Genomic DNA, 25168 nt, shown 5'->3' with positions numbered 1-25168 from the left:
TATTTTTATTTTTTGTGTTTGCAATTTATTTTTTTTTGAAAAGTTTGGAATACTATTTTTTTAGAAACAATTTAGAAATTGAAAAATAGTTTGCCTAACTTAAAAAAAAAAAAAAAAAAAAATTGAACACACAATGGGTAAAACCTTCTTTTCTTCTTTTTTTTGTTTTCTTTTTCTGGCTTCTCTATTAACTTGTTAAATCAATATACAAAAAGAAACAAAGAGCTTTTCTTCTGAAGAATAAAAAGTCATAATTTTTTTTTATATATATTTAAAATGTATACAATAAAATTTATATAAAAAAAATAAATTTATACTTAGAATGATAACTTGTATAATTTAAATTCAAGTTTGCATTGTGAAATTGGCATCTATCTATACCATTTGTAAAGCATCTAATATATGTGTGCACAAAATCTATAAACAAAGAAAATAAAAATATACTCACAAAGATAATATATACACAAAATCAATATAGTTATTTTTTTTTTTGTATTTTTTTAATCAACGTAATGAAGAAAATAAAAATGGAGTTTTTTATTTTATTTTATTTTTGCAACATAAAGAAGAAATAAAAAACTATTAAAGGTGTAATTTTTAATTATTCCGTAAAATTTATATTAATATTATTTAATCTCAGTTCAAAAAATATATAATTTATTATATATTATTATGCATAATTTTGTAAAATAATATAATTATTTAAAAGTTTAGGGGCCAAAATAATAATAATAATAATAATGGGTGTGGCAGTAAAATAAATAATTAATTTTATGTTGGTATACGATAGAGAGTAATTTAATTAAGAATTAATTATTTATATAATTATATTAAAATATTGAGTCAAAAGATAATTATCTTAAATATCTATTAAGGATAAAAATAAATCTATATAATTATAAATTAAATCTGAGCGAAAGCAACGCCTGCCACGTGTTGAGCTCCTGTGGCGTCCTCCTCCCTTAAATAGGGAGGAGTTGATCAACCTGTGTGAAACAAAAAAAAAAAAGAAAGAAGAAAGGAAAGAAAAGAAAAAATAAAGAAAGGAAAAGAAAAGAAGAAAGGAAAGGAAAGAAAGAAAAGAGAGGAAGAAAGAAAAAGTAATGGAACGTGAAAAAGTCTTTGATAGTAGAAAGAAAGAGTAATATATTAAAGTTAAGGTGAGTTATATTATATCTTGAGTCACCAAAATATATTTTACTTATGTTTTGACTTACCATATTTATTTTATACAAGTTATGTTTTATAAGTTATTATAAACTATATAAATATTTCAGTTACGTGGTTTAGTTTCTAAACTCTATTTGTGAAAAGGAAACCCATGGATATGTTTTTTTTTTTTTACTTTTAAAGAATATTTGGTTATGACCTTATATATAATTATGTTTTGTAAGTACTACCACGGGAGTCCCACGCCTTGGGAAACTTAAATAACCATTGGCCTCTGTTTGACCACTTTGTGGTCCTCTGTTTGTCATGGATCCATTGACCTCTATTCTGTGCGGAGCAAAGTGCTATGTGGAGCTAAGTGCTACACTATTATGGGAGCCACCTCTAGAATCCGTACGAGCCACCTCTTGAGTCCGTATCTCTGTTCTGTGCGGACCAAAGTGCTGTGTAGAACTAAGTGCTACACTATTGTGGGAGCCACCTCTAGAATCCGTACGAGCCACCTCTTGAATCCGTACCTCTGTTCTGACTGTCACTTCTGTGACCTCTCCTCTGTTCTGTTCTGTACTGTGGTTATGGCGATATATTTACATAATATCTGTATTTCAGTTTCTGCTACTTAAATGACTTATTTACCAAACTGAGTTATGTAAATATTTTGGCTACATAATTATCCATGGTTATTTCGTGTCCCTTATACTCTTGGTATAATATTTCTCACTCGGCCATGTGCTTATAGTTGTTTACCAATTTTCAGGAAATAATGCAATTCAGAAATAGTTTTGGAAAGTCTTAGATACGGGGCTGCGGAATAGACACACACAGCACTTTTATGATATTTTTCTATGTAAATATCGGCCTTTTTGGTCAATAATTCTGAAATAAAAATAGAAGCTCCGATGATTATTTTGGTACCCTTATTTAAATATTACTTCCGCTTGCGTTTATTGATTTGTTTAAGAATTGGCTGTAGGTAACCTCAGTTATTGGCCATCACGATACTTAACCCTTGGGTACAGGGAGCGGGTCGTGACAAAAAGATTATAGAATTTTTACAAACAAACAAAATACATATTATATATTTATTTCTTGAATTTCTTTGTCCTATAAATATGGGTCACTGTTTATCTATTTTTCATGGACGTTGAGTTAATTGTCCAATGGGGTTGAGTTAATTGTCCAATGGGTTTGATGCAGTTGTTGTAATGATAGAGCTGGTTCATTATTTCACAGTAGTTTGGTTGATTACCTCAATTTCTTGTACCAAGTATTGGTGGATATTAAAATTAAATATATATATATATATATATATTATCTATACTACTATAAAAATTCAGAACACCTTTTTTTACTCAATCAATGAAAAAAATAAATAACTATTGATTGGTAACTACTTGAAAAGTCAACACAAAGTTGTAAAATAATCTAGAAAAATAAATAAATTATGTATATAAGTTTTTGAACTGGAATTATGCATATAAGTTGTAAGACAACTTTTGAGGGGGGGGGGGGAATTGTATTAATTTATGTAAAATAACTTGGGAAAAAAAACATGAATACAAATTCTATGAATGTAAATTCTGCATAATGACTCACCAAATGGCCAACTCTTGTATGTGTCTGCACTTTATGCATCTTTAACATACTCAATCTCCTTCTTTGAAAAATCAAAATGTTAAACAAAAAAAAAAAAAAACATGTAATAGAATGATGGTAAAAGGAGAGGAAGAAAAAAAAAATGAACAAAATTTATACCAAAAACAAAACAAATAAATAAAAGTTTCAATCATTCATAATATAAAATTTGAAAACTCGTGGATCACTTACCATCAAAAAAGAAACAAAAGATAGTTTTTTATTAGTTTGTACTTTCTTTGTTATAATTGTATCAACAATTTTGTACTTTCTTTAAAAGAGAAAACCATTGTAGAAAGAGAGGAAGAAAGAAAAAAAGAAAAAAGAAAAATGATAAAAGTAAGTTATTGGAGAAGAGAAGTTATTGTAGAGTAGTTATTTAGAGAATGTGGTTGAGTGGAAAGTTATTGTAGATTATTTTATTTATTTATTTATTATATAAATGCCACATGGCAAAAGCTTCAAGACACCAAAAAAGGGCTTCACTTAATATAATAGTATAGATGAAAATTAAAATCAAAATGACATAACAATTATAGATTGATGTTGTAATGTACCTCGAAGCCCCTAAATTTTCTCATAGTGTCTAACAGCAAACCAGTGAAATAAACAACGGATGAGTTTGTTTTCTCTTGATCATCTTATGTGTTTTGAGAATATAATTGAGCGGGTTTGAGGATTCATCATCTGTTAATTGTGGCACCGGGACATGTAAGAATGTAAAACGGTTACCCCATGGCATCTCAACATTTTTTTGAGCATTTCACTCACTGACTTGTAACCGCCTATAGCTCTGGTATTGGCCAGCACCAGTCCAGTAGTCTCTGTATTATTATTCCCCAACTCATCATTATTGTTTTCTATAGCTACTTTCATATACATCCTAGTTCCCAAGTAAATAATATCCACAATTACATCATTTATCGACTGTTACAATCGAAAGATTCCCAAAAAACAAAACAAAAAAGATTTTCAATATGAATTTAGAAGGTTTTAGACTGCAATTGTAGAAGGTATAAATTTTCATTAAAATTGATCTTGGAATTGAAAATGTTCAAACAAAAAGAAATATGCTGATGGAGCTAATTAAAAGGCATTTTGAGTTTTAATGTAACACTAAATGGCATTTTGTTTAACGATTTTTTTTTTTTTTTTTTGTATTTTTTTAATTACTTTGTCTAATGTGTATTCCAACAACACTCTCTACTCATGAACTTGAAAGAATGCGACAACATAACTACGTGTTATTTATCGTGTTGGGACTCCATTTTGTAAGTAGTAGACTTGAGGAAAATGCATCAACCCAACCAAAATATGCCAAGTCATTAGAGGGCAAGGTTGACTACATAGTGGATTATAACTACTCTTAAAATCATGCATACAAATATTCATCCATACAAACATGACTAATTGTGCCTCATAATTAGCTTATGAAAAAGTTAAGGAAAAATACTATACAAATTAATAACTTTTTTTAAAATTTTCTTATTCATATTAATTGTATTTATCATATAATTCTAGTAAATCGCTTTTCAAATCTCAAAGTTCTATATTACTACAAGTCACATTTGTAAGTAAAATCTTAATCAAAAAAAAAAAATTGTAAATTTTATTAATTTGTATGATATTTTTTCTAGTCCATCAAGTACCTCTCATTCATTTTTTTCCTCTCTCTCCTTCATTATTATTAACTGCACAAAACACGTACAACTAAAATGACATTAAAATTTTTATGAATACATTGATTGAAGTAGTTGGGTCGGTTCCACATGTATTCATTAATTGTTATGGTCTCCACCATTTGATGTTGCAGTAGTAGCTTAGAAATTCCAGTAAGAAAATCTAATCTTATATTATGGGTGTGATTGGGGGAACCAATAAGAAAATCTAATCTCACATTGTGGGTGTGTTTGATTGGAAGGATTATATTATGGGTGTGTTTGATTGGGGGGTTAGGTTTATTTACTATTAAGATTGTAATTTGGGAGAGGTTCTTTATCCGGCGTTTGTTTTTTTTTTTTAGTTCGTCGGATATGGAGTCTGGCCGGACTCTTTATCTCCCATATGGGGGACTATTGTATCCTGGGAGGGAATGGGACAATTTTCGGAGGACTATCCACTGTTGGGATTAGGTGATGAAATGACCATTTTGACCTTCTGCTATTTAATTATGTATTATATTTAGTAAAATTCAATAAAATTTAAATGTCTCGAGGGGGGGTTTATTCACTATTAGGATTTTAATTCGGGGGAGGCTCTTTATCCGGCATTTGTTTTTTTTTTTTAGTTCGTCGGACATGGAGTCTGGCTGGACTCTTTATCCCCCATATGAGGGACTATTGTATCCTTGGGGGTATGAGACAATTTTTGGGGGACTATCTACTGTTGGGATTAGGTGATGAAATTACTATTTTGACCCTCTACTATTTAATTATGTATTATATTTAGTAAAATTCAATAAAATTTAAATGTCCCAATTTAAAAATAAAATAATTTTGTTTAACTTTTTATTGATGTTTTATTTATTTAATTTTTTAAAATAATTTTTTGTAGATATTTTAGCGATGCTTTATTTTAAAATTTTGTTTATAATTTATTTAATTTCATTATTTAAATTTTAATAGATGTTTTATTTAATTTCATTATTTAATTATTATTATTTTTAAAAATAAATTTATTTAAAATTTTAATTAAAAAATAACATATATTTTTATTGATATTTTATTTATTTTATTTTAAAAAATAAATTTATTTAATTGTGTAAAAAATAAAATAAAATAAAATATTATTTAATCTAGCTAAAAAATTAAAATATTAAAGATATGTTTAATATTGGTATTACTTAGTAAACAATTAAAAAATGGTAAAATAGTCATTTGTTCATATATCTTAGCCAATCCGTTTAACCAAACGTTGGTTTCACTAAAAATAGTCATTTCCAGACATCTAATCTCATAAAAAAACAAACACATGATACATATATAATCCAACTAAATAGCCCGGGAGATTCACATTCCTAGGACTCAAGTTCAATAGATTCTAATCCCTCCTTATCCAATCCAACTAAATAGTCCGGTGAAACTAATAGTTTAATCTCACTCCCTAATCTTTCGAAACAAACACACCCTACCTGTATCAGCAGCAAGGCGCTGTTTGGGAACTCAATTTTTTGGTTTTTTTTTTTATTTTTTCACTAAAAAATAAATTGGTTAAAAAACCCAAAAAAAAAAAAATCCAAACAAAATATCACATCAAATCCTATAATCATTTCACTTTTTTTCTTACAAATATCACATCCAACCACAAAAAAACTCAACTACGTTCTTAAACACAAAAAAAAAATTTCTCCCATAATATCTTACAACTATAAAAACTTACAAAAAAAAAAAAAATCTACTTCCCAAACACCCACAAAATGTCATTTTAGTTGTGACCTTTGGTTGAAACCCCAAACCGTCAGTCCCCGAATGGATCGGCGTCCTATCATCATCCAAACCGCTCTTCACAATGCTCTCTCCAAAATCCGGCATAGTGTCAAAAACTCCAGAGAAAATCCTCCCTACATGCCGGAAAATATTGCCTACTTTTTCACCATTTTCCTTCTGTTGGGACTGTGATTGGCGAGAAGGAAAAGTTAAGGGAATAGAAGGATTGTCAGCTCTTTGTGTGGAAGAAAGAAGAGCACCCATTAGAGAATGGCCATCACCAAGTGCACGGCGAAGCTTAAAAATTAGGGGTGGGCGCGGGTCGGTTGCGGCCACGGAACCTCCAATCCATCATCCGTCCGCCAGATTGGCGGATTGGAGAAAATCAATCCGTATCCATCCGCCAATCCGGCGGATGTGGATTGAGCGGATTGACGGTTTGGTGGATGGATGCGAATTGGTTTGGCGGTTTAAAATTTTATAAATTTTCAACATAATTCAACTTGTGCACTTCCTCAAAAAAAAAAAAAAAAAAATGAAAGAAAGTATTACAGTCAATGATTTAAAAAAGTATTACAATAACTGTATGCCTTATCTAAAGAAAGAAAGTTTAAAACTTTAAAATATCACGATCACTGCATGCCTTATCCACATATTACAATCACAACATGATTCATCCACATAAAGTATTACAATCTGTGGTTCTTAAAATATAATAACAATTCAAACCACCAAAACCATGAACAGAGCAGTAGTTGAGATTGTATATCTCTGTATTGTTACATCTATATATGTTTTTGATAACAAAAACCAACCAGCATATATCATATTTTCTATTTATTATTTTTAGAGTTAGATTTAAAAACTAAAAAATATAGATAAATAATACGTTTATTTTTTTCAATTCAAAAAATATATTCAAGTTGAAAACTTTTTTCAACAAAATATTTAAACTCTTTTTCAATTGAAAACACAAACATAATATTTAAACAAATTGAAAACACAAAATCTTATAAATTACTAGGGGTGCTCGCAGTTTGGCGGTTTGGCGGTTCAGTTGCGGCCAAAGAAATCTCAAATCCGCCATCCGTCCGCCAAATTGGCGGATTGGAGAAAATCAATCCGCAACCGTCCGCTCGTCATCATGCATCTGTCCAAAATGCGACGGATCGGTTCGGTTCGGTCAGTTTTGACGGATCGGTGTATCCGCTGCTCACCCCCTATTAAAAATGATGTGGCCAGATGCATTTGTTGTAGGGAACTTGATAATGTGAATTTCCCATAAGGGTCTGTTTTGAGGAAGTTGGTCCGTGGCTATTTTGGAGAAATAGTCATTGAAGTGGTCTTGGTATAGGGCAGGTGAGAGTCCTTTAGGGAACACTGGGACCTTGACATGGTCTTTAAGGTTCACTTCAACCCTCTTCCATTTTCTTGCTCCATTCTTGTCTTCTACCTGTTCTTCACATAGTTAGTTCCTCAATTTTAATTGAATGATCCAACTAAAGAAAGAAAAGGGAGTAAATTGCACTAATGTCTCTTTTAGTAAGGTTGAAGAGATCAGAATCAATGTAAATATATATTTTAGTATAAAATAAGTATGCAAACATTATTTTTTTTATTCATATAACTAGTAAAATACTAATTAAAAGGAAATTAAGTGTTCTCATAATTAAAATCTTATAGTAATCCAATATATGTCAAACCTATAAAGTTTGACATATTTTTTTCAAACATCAAACAAGGTTAGTGTAAAAATTAAAAATTTCATATACAAATAAGGATAAAATAACCGGTTAGTCTTATGTGATGAACTTAATTATTTATTAGTCATGTATGATTTTTTAATAGGAGAAGTCCAAAATCTGAACTGGATGGAGTTGTTTTTGGATCCGTGGGGCTCATCACGGGCTCCATTTCAATGATTCGAACTGTTTATTCTATTGGACACTTTATGTATTTCGTTTACAAAAAAAATGAGATCGATCCGATAACTGTAACTTGTTCAATTTATAATGTTTTTCACTACAAAAATGGACGACAATTGTGTGTTTAAAAAATGAATCATATTTTTTTTTATGACAAAAATAATAAATTAAACAAGTTGCAGTTATCGAAGAGACTTAATTTTTTTTGTGTGGATGAAATATACGAAGTGCTCGACAAAATGAATGGTTTGAATTATCGAAAGAGGCCGTGAGAATTTCTTTTGTCACTATCAATTTTAATTTTTTAAAATCAAGTATTAGTCTACTAATTTTTTGATTGAAAGCTGCATAAGTATTATTATGTCAAATAATTCTTTGCGTGTGAGTGAAAAATTGGTCTTATCACAATCATCTTTTTCTTTGGTAAAAGCCTTATATTCTCTTTCTCTTTAGTAAATGCACATAAATGGCCATTTTTGTACATCAACATTATTTCAATTATACATTTCTCAAAATGGTGAGTCTCTCTGATGCATACAAAGCAGCATCAGAGAAGAAACCAAATTCCCTCGAAATCCTCTGCAACTTCTGGAGAGAAAATGAAGGCACGATACCGATCGTCGACCAACGTGGCAACACGATCCTCCATTTCCTTGCCATCCACGGCAACATAGCTGCCATTAAAATGCTTGACAAGAATGGCTTACTTACCACTGAACAGCTTAAGAAATGTAATGCAAATGGCGAAATTGCTTTGCATGAAGCTGCGCGGTTTGGTCACAAGGATGTGGCAGAAACAATGCTGGAGAAGGAAGGAGATTTAATCAATGCGCGCAATGAGTTGGGAGAGACGCCCATTTATGTTGCTGCTGCATTTGGCAATAGGGATGTTTTTGATTTTTTTTCACAAATAAGTAATGATGAGTGGTTGATGGGATTGAGGACAAGAGATGGTTGCACTGTTCTTCATGCTGCTGTGAAAGGAGAATATTATGGTATGTTAATTTCTCTATCCATTTTTTCATTTTTTAACTTCAATTCAAAGTCACAAGGTTAGTCCACAATCTTTATATATATTTGGGATCGTGATACCCGAATCATTTTAGAGCGCTCAAGCCAAAATTCTAATTTTAAAGTTTGTTTGATATGAGCTCCAGGCGCTGAACTAGTTTGTTCATAAGAACAAGTTTAAGTTCAATGATCAAATAGCCTATCTTTCTCTCTTTATATATATAATATATTATACATTGCCAAAAAATCAAAACCGATACCCTCTCTCTCTCTCTCTCTCCTCCTCTAATGTTGTCGCCTTTTCTGACACGACCGATGAGCGCCGTTGCGACTCCATTGTCGATCACTACAACCCTACCTACCCCCGCCTCCCATCTCTCTCTCTCTTCCTCTCACCGCCACAACGTCGTAGCAGATTGCCGCCATGTGCAGTGCAATCGAGTTGCCACCTCACCGGACTCCTCAATCCCCCACAAGCTGGATCGACTCGGTCGATTTCGAGCTCACTTCTAGGGTTTTCAACCTCCTCTCTCCAAATGGTGTTTTGATGTCTTCGATTTCGACTGTCGATCGTCTTTTCTTGGTGAAGTACGTGTTTTTAATTTAGCAATTGCCTGAGTGGGTTAGGTTTTTTCTTCAAAATGAGCGAGACTCCCATCGTCACCATGGCGGAGCTATGGATCTAGATCTCTTCATCACCATCATTGATATATATATATATAGATATAGATATAGATATAGATATATATGTTTGTTTGATATCTCTTTATCTCTCTCTATATTTGAGTTTTGTAATAGTTCTTGTGTTGTTGTTGTTGTTGTTATTGTTAATGTTGGTGATGATGGCGGAACTTAGCAATAGACTAGTTTTTTTTTTTTTTTTTTTTTGTCCTTTCTCTTTTAAGTTTCCTTTTACTTTCTTCTTCTTTTTATGGATAAAGTGAGAAAGATTAGATAATAATAATAATAATAATAATAATAAAATAAGATTTGATGTTATTTAATTTCCTCATACTTTCTTCTTAATAATAATAATTAAGGAATAAAATCAGAAATAAAATGTGTGGGATTGTTTTGATAACAAAAAATAAAAAAAGTGTGAACTTTTTTAGAATGTGAGGACCTTTCACCAAAAAATAAATAAATAAATAAACCTAATGCCTTACACAATTGGTAGAGCGAATTTTTTTTTATCAATTTTCTCATTATTTTAACATCATCTAACAATTAGTATTTATATATATACAATTTAAATTTTTAGTTGTTGGGATTGTTTTGATATCTTTACTCAGATTTAGTTGTCGTTTAGCAATCGGTTTTTTTAGTTGATTTTTTGATTATTTGACTATTTGAGCTTAGACTAAAAGTTTGTTAAGTTTGATTTTTTTTTTATTTTTGTAAAAAAAAAAATATGATTATAGTTTAGATGTAATATTTTATTTTATTGACTTATTTAATTTATTTTTTTTTTTGTACTTTTTTTAGCAAAAAAATTAATTGTCAAACAAAACTTTCGGATTTTGAAATTTCTACCTACCGGTCTAAAGGAAAATGTTTGGTAACTCAAAATTTTGTGGCTCAAATGGCTCAAATCTGTCAAAACGACGTCGTTTTATAGTCAAAATCTGTCAAAGCGACGTTGTTTTAAGTGATTTGAGCTATTTGAACCATAAAATTTTGAACTACCTAGCATTGTTGCAGTCTAAAAAATGGTGATTTACGGACTATCCTAATAGATTGGACTTAATAGGTAATTAATTAGTGCGGCTCTAAATTAATTGATCACGTTTTTAGTTTTATCCTTACAATCCAACTTGCTAACAAACTCACCACTTTTTAATCGATTTTCAAAACGTGACCACATGGAAAGCAAACGACATCTTGAACGATCTGTCATCATCTTGTCGGCAATTTGCGAAAATAAGACAATTATTTATTTATTTATTTATTTTAGAGGTATCAATGCTGGTTGTTTGAGTAGTGATTGGAATGTGTTCGATGAAATGTACAAGTGAAGAATTTGATCATGTAGGTGTTTGGTTAAAAGACAATATGGTGAGAGTTTTTAAAGTAAAACCAAATGCTTTTAGGGCTATGTAACGCATAGTTCTAAATCGCGGTATCGGGTAACGTAACGGTATCGATCGCAGAGTATCGGTATCGGTAGTATCGACCGGTACGTATCGGGTATCGAGCGTCACGGCTGTGAAATTTCAAAAATCATTAGCAATTCCTCTAAAACTCAATTTTATGCATTTTTTTTTTGACTTTTTTTGCCTTAATTTATCACATTTTAATCAAAATTAGGATGGAAAAAAAAGAAAGAAAGGGAAAAGAAAAAAAAATTTGTAGCCTATGTGTAAGTTATAATAGGTAAATTTATTATTCAATAAATCTTATGATAATTAATAATGTTATTCATCAAATATTATTAAAAAAATTACTAATTGTTAATTTTCAGTTACGGTTTAAAAATTGTCATAAAAATTATCACTAATTATAAATTTCAGTAACAGTTTGAAAAAATCGTAACAAAAATGCACTAATTTTTAATTTTCAGCGACAGTTTAAAAAATTCATCACAAAAAAATTACTAATGGTAAGTTTTAGCGATAATTTATAAAAATTATGATAAAAAAATCATTAATTATCAATTTTTAACAATATATATATATATAATTATCACAAAATAATATTTTTAGTAACAATTTTATTAAAATATATTTTTAATAATCCTTGATAGAAATGTACAATTATTGGTAGTTTCCCTAAAAAAAAATAATAATAATAATAAAAAAAAAAAATTGGTTAGTAACCATAAACGACGTCGCTCCTTCTGGCTAGAGTTGGCCAACACAGTACAGAAGCAGCCTCCGTCTTAGCGCCTGTTTGGTTAAAAGCATTATCGATCAGATTCGAGCATAGCCCAGGTGAAGAAGGGGGGGGAGAGAGAGAGATGGGTTACGTTCTGAGAGTGAGAATGGCGTCGTTCTTCGCCGGCGCCGCAGCGGCATCATTTGTGGGTATGTACATCCTCTACCAGGATTACCAGATTGCTCACCACTCCATCTCTCAACAGGTTCACATACTTCTCTTCTAAATCCATCCTAATTCTCTCTTCTTCTTTTTTTCTCCTCTTTTTCCATTTATTCAGTCGTACCGAACCATATCAGAATTGTATCGCTCACGTTTCGGATTCAGGCCGATACATATCGGGAATCGGCCGCTGCGGACGTGAAATTCATTCTCACCGGTATACCGGTGAGTATCCAACTCGGCACTTCAATTTTCCGGTACGAACTGGCCGGAACGGCACGTACCGGCCGATATTTAGAACCTTGATGTAATGTGAATGATTTGAGTTTGGTTGTTAAGCTTGAAGATGAGATGTTGATACCTACAATTAGTGCACTTTTCAAGGTCAGTTGCAAGGAAGATGTTATTGGATCTTTAGAGGAAATGCTAGAAAAAGGGCATAATCCTTATAGTATAGTTACTTTATTGTGCAATGATATGTGGGTTTTGCCAGGATGAAGATTTTGATACGACATATGCTGTTTAAAGTGAGATGACAGAGAAGAGGTGTAAATTAGATGTTATTAGACTTAGTTATAATGTACTTACTGGAGTCTTTTGCAGGGATAGGAAATTGATGGAAACAAATGAATAATTTGGAGATAAGCCAAGACAGAATTGTGCTTCTGATGTGACGAAATTGTTGGACATTATTTGATGGGCTATGTTGCATTTATTTTAAATGAGATGGTTTTCAAAGGTTATGCCATTATTCTGCAAGTATAATAAAATTTGTTGATGAGTTGTATTGAGGTGGTAATCTAAAGTTACGTACAGTTCTAAATAGTTTTGTAGAAGGAAATTTAATTGATGTCGTAGAGTGTTGGTTCCCATGGCATACAATACAAGAATTGTTAGAAACAGGCATCTATGTGGCATGATCCTTTGAATCTTTTGAACCTTATTCAAATGGATTTTGAATTCAAATTCAAACCTATTTGGATAACCACTCAGAATATATATATATATATATATATATATCATATAATTGATATGGATAGATGATATATCTTATATTATCTCATATAACTGATATGGATAAATGAGATAAACATATTATATATCTAATAATATGAGATATGGGTGATTAAGAGAAAAACAACGTATGTTTGAGTTTTTTCCCACATACTGACTCTTTGCCAAAAACCAACGATCAAAGCCATTTGTACTGTGATTTGTGTGGGTGATATTCACTATTGTAATATCACTCCATTGCTGGGTTGACTGATCAGATTCAGGAAGCACGTGATTTACCCACCAGATCCTTCAATTCAGAATCTGTTCTAAAGGTATGACCATAATTTTTATTCCGCTGCGTTATACTTTGTTTTACATTGATATCAGAGTTAATATGGGTATTTTCGTGCTTATTTTTATTCATTAAAATATGTGTATATTTTTATATAAATATATATACATGATATATGCATGAATATAATAAAGGAGGAAGATGTATTTATTTTTATGTTCATTAAATATTATTTTTAATGCCATAAATATTTTTATTGTGAAAAATGGAGTCCGGCAGTACAAAAATCAAACCAGAAAACACCCTGGAAGGCAGAGCGTGGGCCTCACGTGCCACTTGACGCCGTGGGAGGCTTCCACGCTCCTCCACGCGTTGCCACGCCCTTGCATGCGCCTCCACGCGCCAGACGCACTTCCATGCGTCGTCACGCGCTCGTCAGTCGCGCTGTCCACGCACGCGCCCTCTGCGCCACACACGCGGGCCGCGATCCAAGCCACGCGTGTAGCCGCATTCCGAGCAGCGCGCTGAGCCGCTCCGAGCCGCGAGCTGAGCCATGGGCTGAGCCACGCGTGCTGAGCCGCGCCGTTTTTCCTCTGCCGGCTTGGCTGTCTTGGCTGCTGATGCATTAGACACTGTTTGTTTTGTTTTTAATTTTGAATCGCGTTAAATGGTCATAATTAATTCATTATAGATTTGTTTTATGTGTGGTTAGTACTGTTAGACTCAGAATTAATTTTTCTATATTCTGTAAAATTTTGAAATTTTACAAAAATAAAAAATATTTTTTCTGTGTTAATAATTCATGTTTTATGCTTTAAAATGCTTCTGGTATTGCATAAATAATTTTCTGGGGTTGAAATTTTTATTGTAGACTTCTAAAAAGTTTTACTATTTACTGGTATTATTGTTTCAGTTTATCAGTTTCTGGATTTTTTATTTCTAATTTTAATGTGTGTTTATTAGTTATTTAAAATCCAGAAAATTTCAGAAAATTTCTAGAAAATTTCAGAATGATGTACATTTTAATTATGGCATAATCTAAATATTGTTTTAGTTTATCAGTTTCTGGATTTTTTTATTTCTAATTTTAATGTGTGTTTATTAGTTATTTAAAATTCTAGAAAATTTCAAAAAAATTCCAGAAATTTTCAGAATGATGTACTTTTTATTATGGCATAATCTCTATATTAAATACAACATATTTTTTAGGGTTTATAATATGTTGCAATTAAAGACGTATGATTAGTTTTTTATTTATTTATTTGAATTCCATTATTAAATGAATATAGCATGAGTTATTTATAAATTTACATTAAGATGCTATTGTATGGAATTTATCATGCTTTGTATATGCCATAAGTAGTGGGAGGTTATTCGGTTGAGAGAAATCTTTATAGATTTACTCCCGAAAACTAATATTTTGCACATGAATTAAATTAAATTTTGGATAATTATCACCTGTGGCGGAAGAGATGATTACGAGCATAGCGGATTTTCGATCTTGCGACTTGTGTAATATTGTTACTATTTAATTTAGATTTTTGTGGTAAAATTATATTATGCTAATCAAATTAATCCCAATGCGAATTTCTCTCTAAATTAATTTAGCTTATGGAAGTTAATTTGGTTGACCTAGACTTAGTAAAGATGCTCAAATGTGAACAATGTAATCCCATTCTTTAGATGAGCAAAAGTCTTGGAGACTTTAGGTCAAGCCTTAATTGAGCCAAAGTAAGGAAACATGACTCAAAGTCGCCGTGGTTTTGTTGTCTTGTTTGGCATAATAAAACTAATGTGTGCGCTATGGTTAGCGGCACGCTACGTAGTTTTGGTTGGCGAGTTTTGGAGTTATGAAATTAGTAAGCTCTCAATAGATCTGTATATGATCTTGACTATTGAGTTGCGCGGATTGACTTTGTAATTTGACTTGTAAATAATGTTACATCATTGGATGAAGTAACATTCAAGAGTCACGTCATCCAAGCATTGCGAGCTTAAATAAATTAGTCATTAAGTGTAAGACGAGTAGCCAGTATGAGCAGTGTTTTGCTCTCTATCCAATTATTGGGAGTGGATGGAGCAAAATTTCATGCACTATAATAGTGTGCGTTGAAATATCACGTGAAGTTAAAATATTAGCGCTTAGAAGCTGCAAAATCTATTAACACTAAGTGAAAAGATTAGCGCTTAAAAGCTGCAAAATCTATTAACACTATGTGAAAAGATTAGCGCTCAGAAGCTGCAAAATCTATTAACACTATGTGAAAAGATTAGCGCTTAGTGGCTGCAAAATCTATTAACATTGCCAACTTGTCTAAGTCTGGACACTTACTGTTTCCACACTTGAGTGTGAGACATGAGGAGGTGCTTCTTTGTATAATTCCTTAGCTAGGCTAAAGTTTTGAATAATGTTTACCACTAAGCGCAAACGTTGCAGCATAGTAATGAAAAGGTCAAGGCCGACAAGGTTGTTATGACTTTAAGAATTTGACGCATGGCTTGTAAGAGCATTGTGTTGAATTAGACTCTTTAGCCTAATTCGCGCTTAAGTTACTTCAGGAGCTGTCATAGTTGATAGCTTATTCTCTCCTTCTTGTGGATAGTAGAATTAATTGCAAGTAACTATGAAGCGAGAAATAGATATGGCAAGAGGAGTATCGTCATCTTTCAACTAGATGCAGTAAAGTATATGGAGAATAAAATTGACTTGAAGGTGCAGGGGATTAGCACTTACTAGTTAAATTTGTGACTTAGGCGCACTTGATATCTCCATGACATCCTTTTATGATCTAGTGAATATGAATTAGTCGTGAGTTATTACCTAGTTGGGCCTAAACTTTTAAAACTTGTCTTCGAGAACACATTAGGATGGTTGGAATTAGTTTATGACATTGGTCATGAACCGGTGGCTTATTATACTTAATCACATCAATGAGAAGATGCATGGATGTACTAAGTAGGCCCTCTTGGGCCCACTCGCTTGTGACATCCTGCTCTCATATGAATGTGTAACTTCGTTCGCAATGGTTGCGCACAAGGAAGTAGGAAAGCCGTAGAAGGTCATTTGTATTGGTGCATTTAGTCCACTATGATATTTATGACTAGATATGTGTAAGGGTATGATAGCTAAGCCTCAATCTCGACACATTTATAGATTACGATATGCATCTGAGTCAAGACTATTTGACCTCCCATAAGTCAAAAGTTTTGAGATGATTTTTGACATTGCACATATAAGGTTGAGATCAATTAGATAATAACTTTCGTGCCTTTAGTTTTGACCAAGGTGACGAGTATCTATTTAAGTTATTTTAGAAAACTCTGTGAAGAGAGATGGATGCTTAGAAAATTGATTATTCCTAGTACTCAACAACATAATGGTGTAGTAGAGATAAGGAATTAAATATTGTTAATGTTAGGTGGATTATGGCGCAAAATGTTTCCCAATTGGGAATTGCACTAGTTTGTTGCCTATATCCCTAACTAAGTGCCCTCCATATCAGATTTTACACTCCATTTGAGTAATGGGTTAGCAGAGAGCCATCTATGGGTGATCTGTAACCGTTAAGCAGCTTATCTTTATTTTACTTCTCATAAAATTGCGAAGTTAAGACCTAGGGTTCTATAGCGCATTATTGTATGCTGTCTTGTAAACACAAAGGGTCGTGTGGTGCATTATTGTATGCGGTCATGCAAACCCTCCGGGTCATGTGCATATAGGTAAGCAGCTTTGTGGTAGTGTAACTAAGTCACATAAAGTTTTATTAGTAATGGTGACGTGAATAGAGTTTTTGGAACTCTATAAGATAGAGAATTCTAAGCATAGCGCTCTATGTAGCCTAGTTGGGAATGGAAAGAAATTTCCAATATCCTAGGGACAGTGGGAGCGATGTGCCTACTAATGGGTTACTCCATTAGAGAAGAATACTCTACATTCTTAGTTGCATGGTAGCGAATGTGAAAATTTTTCACGTCATCACTGGGTGATTGAGAGGGAAACATTCATGATTGCTCCGCAAGATGATAAAGAGCCTAGGATAATGCCAAAGGCTCTAGTCCCCTGTTTTTAGAAAGTGGATTAATGTTGCGTAGTTTAAGACAAAGTCTTTGAGGATTAACCATTTTTATAATTTGGTTGACTTTCCATTATGACGCGAAACTGTTCTAAAGTTATGCGTAATTTGGATAGTCATTGTTGAGGCATAAGGCTCGCTAGATACTGAAAAGTCGCACCATTGAGGAAAGTGTAGACCATGAGAAGACTTCCTCCTGGGGAGTGAGGTTATTTCGACTTAGGCTATGATTGACATAAGTTCAGAACATTGTTTTGTGGACATTGTGACCAAACTTCCTCGTTAGAGAATTGGATAAGTAGATCCATAAGGATTTACCTTCTGCTTTTATGGTGAAAAGTTAGGAGCGCAAAAAGGTTGCTAGTTCCAATAAATCTTTTACAGCCTAAAACAGTTATCCAAATAGTGGTTCTTAGATATCGTCAAGCCATGATAGGCCAACGATGATCGATGAAGACCACTGAGGCATGATCAATGGTCCAAAAGAAGTTTTTCCTTACTTAGTTATTATGAGCCAAGAATTTATAAGGTTGTCGCCACCTAGGGTGGGCAGTCCTCTGTTTTAGATATGATGGACATGGGTGATGTAATTTATATGCTCGGATGTACGATCCTTAGGGACTGTTTTGGGAGAATTCATGTTTTGTCTTCGATGACTTACATAAGGAATATCCTAGAACGATTCTAGATGCAAAATTGCAAATCCATTGACTTACCTATCGGTAAAAGCCAGAGCCTTAGCTATTGAGTGAATCCTTGGATTGTCTTTGGGAGAAACAGATGACCTATATTCCTTGATCTTTTCTTTGTTGTGGGAGCCTAAAGTACGCTATGTGGGCGTATTCGGCATGATAAGTGTTATCTTTAGTAAATAGTCAACTGAGTTGTTTAGACATTGACCATGCTCATTAGATTGTGGATAAAATGCTTTACTAGTAGTATATTAATTTGCTCCTTGCAAGATTCAATGCGCTAGTTGGGCGCATCAAGAATGAACGCAAATTGGTCACCAAAATATCTTTAGAGAGGTTATTGCGTAAGAGGTAGTGATCTTAAATCACTTCATGTGAGACACACATGGTAGATTCCGTTGTATATACTTATCGCAAGAGGTGCTGATAACGCTTATGTTTGGAATCTAGAATTGCGCAAGCTGTGGTCATTTTTTTTTTTAAAATCGATCACTTATTTTGAGATGATTGGATGATTGACACTATTATGGTTTGTGTCATAATGATTAGCAGATGATGATGTCAGCAGGCAAGATTGGCTCACTCACACGAGCAATCGCCCTTGGCGCTTAGGAGCGAGCAAGGATGAGACTAGTGGTTTATTTTTATTTGGAGCCAAGAGAGCCAGATGATGATGTCAGCAACCAAGTTGAGGCCGTGTTAAGGACCAAACATGGGTGTTAGTACCCACTTTCCATGTTGTGCCTGTTATGATTAGCCAGATGCGAGATCTCATTTAGCGCCTGGAAGGCGAGCAAATAGAGAATTCGGGTTAGGCGCTAGAAAGTGACTAGACTAATATCTGTACAGTGTATTGAGTATGATGTCACTCTTTATGGAAGAGTTACTCCACCGTAGCATGTATTCATACTATATGTGCTTGGCGACCGAGTAATGAGGTGAGAGAATGGATCCCTGTTTCCTCACCGTGTGAGTCTTACGTGTCATTATTGATATGACTTTCATTTATGTACCCTTTTGTGACTTTTGACTATGTCATAAGGTAAGGGGTTGATGTTCTGCTACTTTGGCATGTTGCCTGCGGTCATGTATGATTCGACCTTAAGGGACATTGCTGGGAAAGCGGTCAATCCTAAACTAAATGGCATGAGGGCAGAGGGAAGATTATCTAGTATTGCACCACTGTTGCATGTTCACTGCCGGCAACTCACATCGCTCTGTATGAGAGGCGGATTGAGTGTGAATATATTGCAAGAATTGAGAGGGTCAAACATGCTCTTTTTGAGGGATTATAGATGTTTTTTTTTGGACCGGTGTAATTAGATGGGTCTGGGGTATATGAGGCACTATTTCTGTTCTTTTTGGGTTGATGTCTCTATGCTGGCTCATTTTGAGTTTCCAGTATAGAGCTCCCACATGCAGGTGTTCTTAGCAGTCGCATGGTGCAGTGGCTAGTATGAGATTGTTCATTTTTTGGGGAGATTGAGATAGAGATGTGGCAGTGTCATGCCAACTCATGTGCGAGTGGGAGATGTTAGAAATGGGCGCCCATGTGGCATGACCCTTTGAATCTTTTGAACCTTATCCAAATGGGTTTTGAATTCAAATTCAAACCTATTTGGATAACCACTCAGGATATATATATATATATATCATATAATTGATATGGATAGATGATATATCTTATATTATTTCATATAACTGATATGGATAAATGAGATAAAGATATTATATATCTGATAATATGGGATATGGGTGATTAAGAGAAAAACAACGTATGTTTGAGTTTTTTCCCACATACTGACTCTCTGCCAAAAACCAACGATCAAAGCCATTTGCACTGTGATTTGTGTGGGTGATATTCACTATTGTAATATCACTCCATTGCTGGGTTGACTGATCAGATTCAGGAAGTACGTGATTTACTCACGAGATCCTTCAATTCGGACTCTGTTCTAAAGGTATGACCATAATTTTTATTCCGCTGCGTTATACTTTGTTTTACAAGAACAATAAGCTTTTAAATGCCTTTTAGCTTGTAGAAACCTTGCCAATGCCGTAAGTGATGCTCTTCTAATCAAGTGAGGTAATCAACACCAACATGCTTTCGTATAGTTGATTACTTCTTGTGGAGTGACTTTCAGTCTTAATTTTTATGATCAATCCTAGATATGTTTCATCATTCCTATCAATTTCCACTCTGCTTGTATCTATTTAGGCATTGTAGATGTTTAAAGAAGGGACTGAAATTCTAGTCTACCATTCCTTTCAGGACTTATAGGGGAGTACAGACCCAACGCGCGATGGTAATAGTAATAAAAAATAAAAATAAAAATAAAAATAAAAAAGTGTTCCTTATGCTTGTTTAGAGTTCGAAATGTGTCGATTAGATTCGTTATGCATGTATCTCACACCATACCAATTTTAAATCTACACTATGGATTTAAATTCTTGACATTTTTCTAAATATTTTATTTGAGTACATAACATTTCTGATGCCTATTATTGTTAGGTCACATTACGGAGCAACCAATGTATAAAATCTAATTAAAAGTTTTTAATTGGGTTTATTGAACATGTAGCATATATGACAAGGCCTGCATAACGTGACTACTATCTTGGTCGTTTTGTGTGGAGTAAAGTCCACCCCATTTTTAGAACAAGCTAATGATTTTTATTTTGATATGAATTTTGTGAACCAGGTTTGGCTGTGAACATATTGGAATCATACCCTAAACTTGCTGACAAACGTGACGAAAAGGGTATAAAAGCTTTAGATCTGTTGGCCTCAAAACCATTGTCCTTTAGAAGTGGATCATCATATACGCTAAAAAATCTAGGCTCCATGCCTTGCATTCCCTACCAGATTTTGGAAGTTTTAGTCTATAGTTGTAAGTCCCATACAGTATGAAGTATGAACAATAGGATCTCTATTACTTCCCAGTTTCTTTCTTGCAATTTTATAATAAAACTTAGGTTAAATTACACTCATCATTCTTGAGGTCTGGAGAAAATTTAATAGCTCTATTTGGTTTCATTTTCAAAATCTGTTTTTTGAAAATTTCAAATAAATAAAAAATAAAAAATAGTTAAACTAGTTTGGTGAAAAAATGAAAAACACGTATTTTCGTATATATATATATTTTTTTTTTGTAGGGGGACAAAATATCTTTTGGTATTCGTTTTCATCAAACTAGTTTCTATTTTTTTTTTTTTTTTTTTTTGAAAACCAAACCTAACATAGTAAGTCTTACAATTTCAAAATAATGATACTATTACTAACCTCCTCTACAATAACAAAAAAGTTAACTGATTACGGAGGATGTAAAATGACACTTATAGCCTTCTGTAAAAGTTAATATCCTCTTAAGTTATGATACATATTTTTTTTGGGTCAGAAAATTATAATGTTGTTCAAGTTTTATTTACATAGTTACGAACTTGGAAAGAATTAAGCAATGGACAAGTGCATTGTCATATAAATATAGTCTGCATAACTTTAATGAAATCATCAACTGAAAATCCAATCAGATCATAATGAAATGATTTCACCCAGAATTGATCCTTACTGTAACACATTTTGGTTCAATGTCTTTGAAAATATACATGTGTTCTTGTTTATTTTATTTGTTGTATATACTTAAATTATTTCTACTAATGGTGAAACAGAAGTCTAATGGACTACTTCTAAATACTTATGTTCTGAATCTCAACACTATGATTCTAGGGATGGTTACTTTAGTAACCGGTTCAGAATTTCAAATTGATTACAACAATTAATAAAATTTTGAATTGAAAGAACATCTTTGATGACGTTATTTGTTTTTGTTGTTGAGCAGGTATTCCATCCATGGTTATTGATTCGAAAATTGTTGGTGATGTGGAGGACCCGCGTGGTAGTGCACGTGATATCTCCAAATCAGAAGGGACTCTGTTATCCAAATTAATGTCAGGTATTATTTTGTGGGTGTTTGGGAAGTGGGTTTTTTTGTAAATTTTTTAGTTGTACGATATTATTGGAGAAAAAAAAATTTGTGTTTGGTAAAATAGTTGGGTTTTTTTGTGGTTGGATGTGATATTTGTGGGAGAAAAAGTGAAATGATTTTGGGGTTTGATGTGATATTTTGTTTGGATTTGTTTTTTTTTTGGTTTTGTAACCAATTTGTCTTTTAGTAAAAAAAAACCAAGTTCCCAAACATTGCCTTTATTTTTATGCAGTAAATTTTATAGAGAAAAAAATAATGCAGAAGTAATTTTTTCTGCATATAATTTTATTCTTTTGAGTGTGTGTATGGTGGAATTGACCTGTGCAAGTTAAGTGTTCAGTAATTGTATTGAATACAATTATCTTTACTCTAAAAAAAAATAAAAAGTCAACTTTCCCTTTCATCTTATTGATTATTCTACACTGGTATTTTGTTACAGGGTACAGAAGGATCATTAGAGGTTTGTTGCCTCTACTCTTCAACTATCAGTTGTTCGCAGTTTTTGGAATACAGTTAAATCTGAAATTTTTGGGTGCTGCATAAGTCACTTGTACACACAAGAATTCACGATTCATGTTATTCTCTTTAAAATTAAGGTTGTGGTTTTATTATTATAGGAAAGAGTTACAAACAAAATATAAAGATGGTATAGTATTAGACTTGCGGCCACAAGTGCAAAAATATCAAAATATCTTTACTCCAAAATTTAGATAGTTAGTCTTCAGTACTCAAGAATTATGCTACTCAACATTATGAACCATTGCCAAATTTGCTTTCTATTATTTCTTCTTTTCATCAGTCCCAACTGGAAATTGAAGAAAATTCACGAGAAAATTGATAGTATGCCTAGCTTATCACTATACTAAATATGAAGTAATTAATTTTTTTTAATGCTTCTGACTCTTGTTTGTTGTCTTCTTTTTTTTTTTCATGAAGTTTTTCCTTGGATTAAACGAATTGATGATGCAAGGCAAAAGCATGTGTTTGCAAGAGAGCTAGCAAAAAGACTGATAGAAGAAGAAAATGGTTGGAGTGATTACCTAAATTGCAAAAATTTTCCTGTTTCTGGATTGGGCTGCTTTGGAGAAACTTCATCACAGAATAAGAAGAATAGAGTGGTAGACCCACTTATCCTAGCAACAAAGCACGGCATCCATGAGATGGTAGAGGAAATCCTTGAAAAATTCCCTAATGTTGCAACTACATTTGATGAGAATGGAAGAAATATACTGCACATGGCAGCGCAGTTGAAAGATAGAATTCTCTATGACTACTTGAAGAAGACTGTTAATCACGCAGACAGGATGATGGCCGATGTTGATAAACATGGGAACACCATCTTGCATCTTACAGCCTATGAGTGCAAGCAGGGTCATTTTCTTGCAACTCATTTTGGACCTATGAACCGAATGTCGTGGGATGTGTTTTGGTTCAAGGTACATATCAAATCACATGTGTACTTGAGAGTAGTTGGTAAAAAAATTGGTAAATCAATTCCCTTATAATATTGTCTTCTCACTCGATATTTTTGAATTTCTACAGTGTGTACAGAATGACTCTCATCCACATTTGATATATCATCGAAATATTGAGGGTAAGACACCAAAAGAACTATTTGAGGAAGAGCACAAGGACATGATAAACAAAGCTGAGAAAGTAGTCAAAGATATTAATAGCTGCTTGATGCTTGTTTCTACTCTAATAGGCACGGTCAATTATGCAGCACTTTTTACTATCCTGGTGGTTTCGATCAAGACAAGGGCCTGCCAATTTTTTTCACAAAAGCAAAAAATGGACGAGAGGATCTGCAGTTGTTCATGGTTTATGTAGGAGGAAGTCTGGTTGCTTCTTTATTGGGTTTGGGAACTCAGCTTTCAATACAAGTGTCCCGATTCAATAGTAATGATTTTTACATTTCATTGCCGTTGAAATTTCTTTGTACAATCACGTCCTTGTTCTATGCTGCAGCCTTCTCAATCACAGCATGCTTCCAAATCTTCATCATCGAGGGTGCCTTCATAAATTCATATTTTGCAGTGATGGTGCTCGCTTGTATATTTATGACCCTTGTTTACACGGACGCATTATACTTGACCTATGATTACTTGTACTATGTAATTCGTTATTCGCTTGCTTATAGAGGCCAGAAAATGTAAGTCTGCAGCTGGGTTGGTACTTGTTTTAAGATCATGTTTGTATTTGGGTGCAATTTAAGTGTGACTATACGTGTGAGACAGATATATGTATTGGAAAAGGACTGTTGAAGGAGAGTTTCTCAAGTATTGCTAAGACATGCTATGAATACAGTTAATTTTGTATTCAAATAATGCACTGCTATAGATCTTGTTGGCATGCTTTAGATATGGAATGTGTATGGTTCACGAGCTCTAGTTTGTTATAAATGGTAATGGTTTTTCTTTATTTTTATTTATATTAATTTTTTAATTGTCGAACCACCTTTGGCGGGTGGGTTTCATCAGCCACGGACGAACCATGAAACTGTAAATTTGGTGGGTCGTTTGAATTTCTTTGGCAATTTTGAATCAGCAGATTGAGCGGATTTAGGTGGGTTACAACATCTCTAACAGTTGTCTCTGTACCTAGTTTGGTATTTCCTTTTTGAGTCGGTGGTTGTTGTATTGAATTTTGTGTGTTGTGCAACTAATAAGTGTGACTATATTCCATTATACTAATTCAATGTTATATATGTTTCTTGGCACGAACACCTTCTAACTGAGATTAACAAAATTTCAGCACTTTTGTTTATGTAAACTCAATTAAATAAGGCTTTAGAAACAACATTTATCAACAGTAAAACATTCCTACTCTGTTGTTTGATTGTGTTTTTATTTTCAGTTTTCTATTTTTCAACAATACAGAAGAGGAACAAAAAAAAGGGAGGGTTTGCCTTCTTCACAACCCCAAAA

General features: G+C 33.0%; 1 protein-coding gene across 3 annotated transcripts; it reads left to right on the top strand.

Annotated features, from left to right (window-relative positions):
* The first annotated feature begins 8316 nt into the window (after positions 1-8316).
* Positions 8317-24511, top strand: LOC114324006 (uncharacterized). Of its 3 annotated transcripts, none has more exons than XM_082883721.1 (6): positions 8317-9150; positions 20958-21017; positions 22095-22208; positions 22681-22701; positions 23178-23677; positions 23784-24511. In XM_082883721.1, the coding sequence occupies exons 1-6, from the start codon at positions 8622-8624 to the stop codon at positions 24069-24071; spliced, it is 1512 nt and encodes a 503-aa protein (XP_082739847.1). In that variant the 5' UTR covers positions 8317-8621; the 3' UTR covers positions 24072-24511. The 3 variants fall into 3 exon arrangements, with proteins under 3 accessions (XP_082739847.1, XP_082739846.1, XP_082739848.1); XM_082883720.1 differs by having other exon boundaries at positions 8318-9150; positions 20958-21146; XM_082883722.1 differs by lacking the exon at positions 20958-21017 and having other exon boundaries at positions 8336-9150.
* Positions 24512-25168: the final 657 nt, after the last annotated feature.

The sequence above is a fragment of the Camellia sinensis genome, chromosome 8 (genome assembly GCF_055761805.1).
Source record: "Camellia sinensis isolate YWXY chromosome 8, ASM5576180v1, whole genome shotgun sequence".
Classification (NCBI taxonomy): domain Eukaryota; kingdom Viridiplantae; phylum Streptophyta; class Magnoliopsida; order Ericales; family Theaceae; genus Camellia; species Camellia sinensis.
Note: the sequence above shows the minus strand (reverse complement) of the source record. Positions and strands in the feature narration are given on the sequence as shown.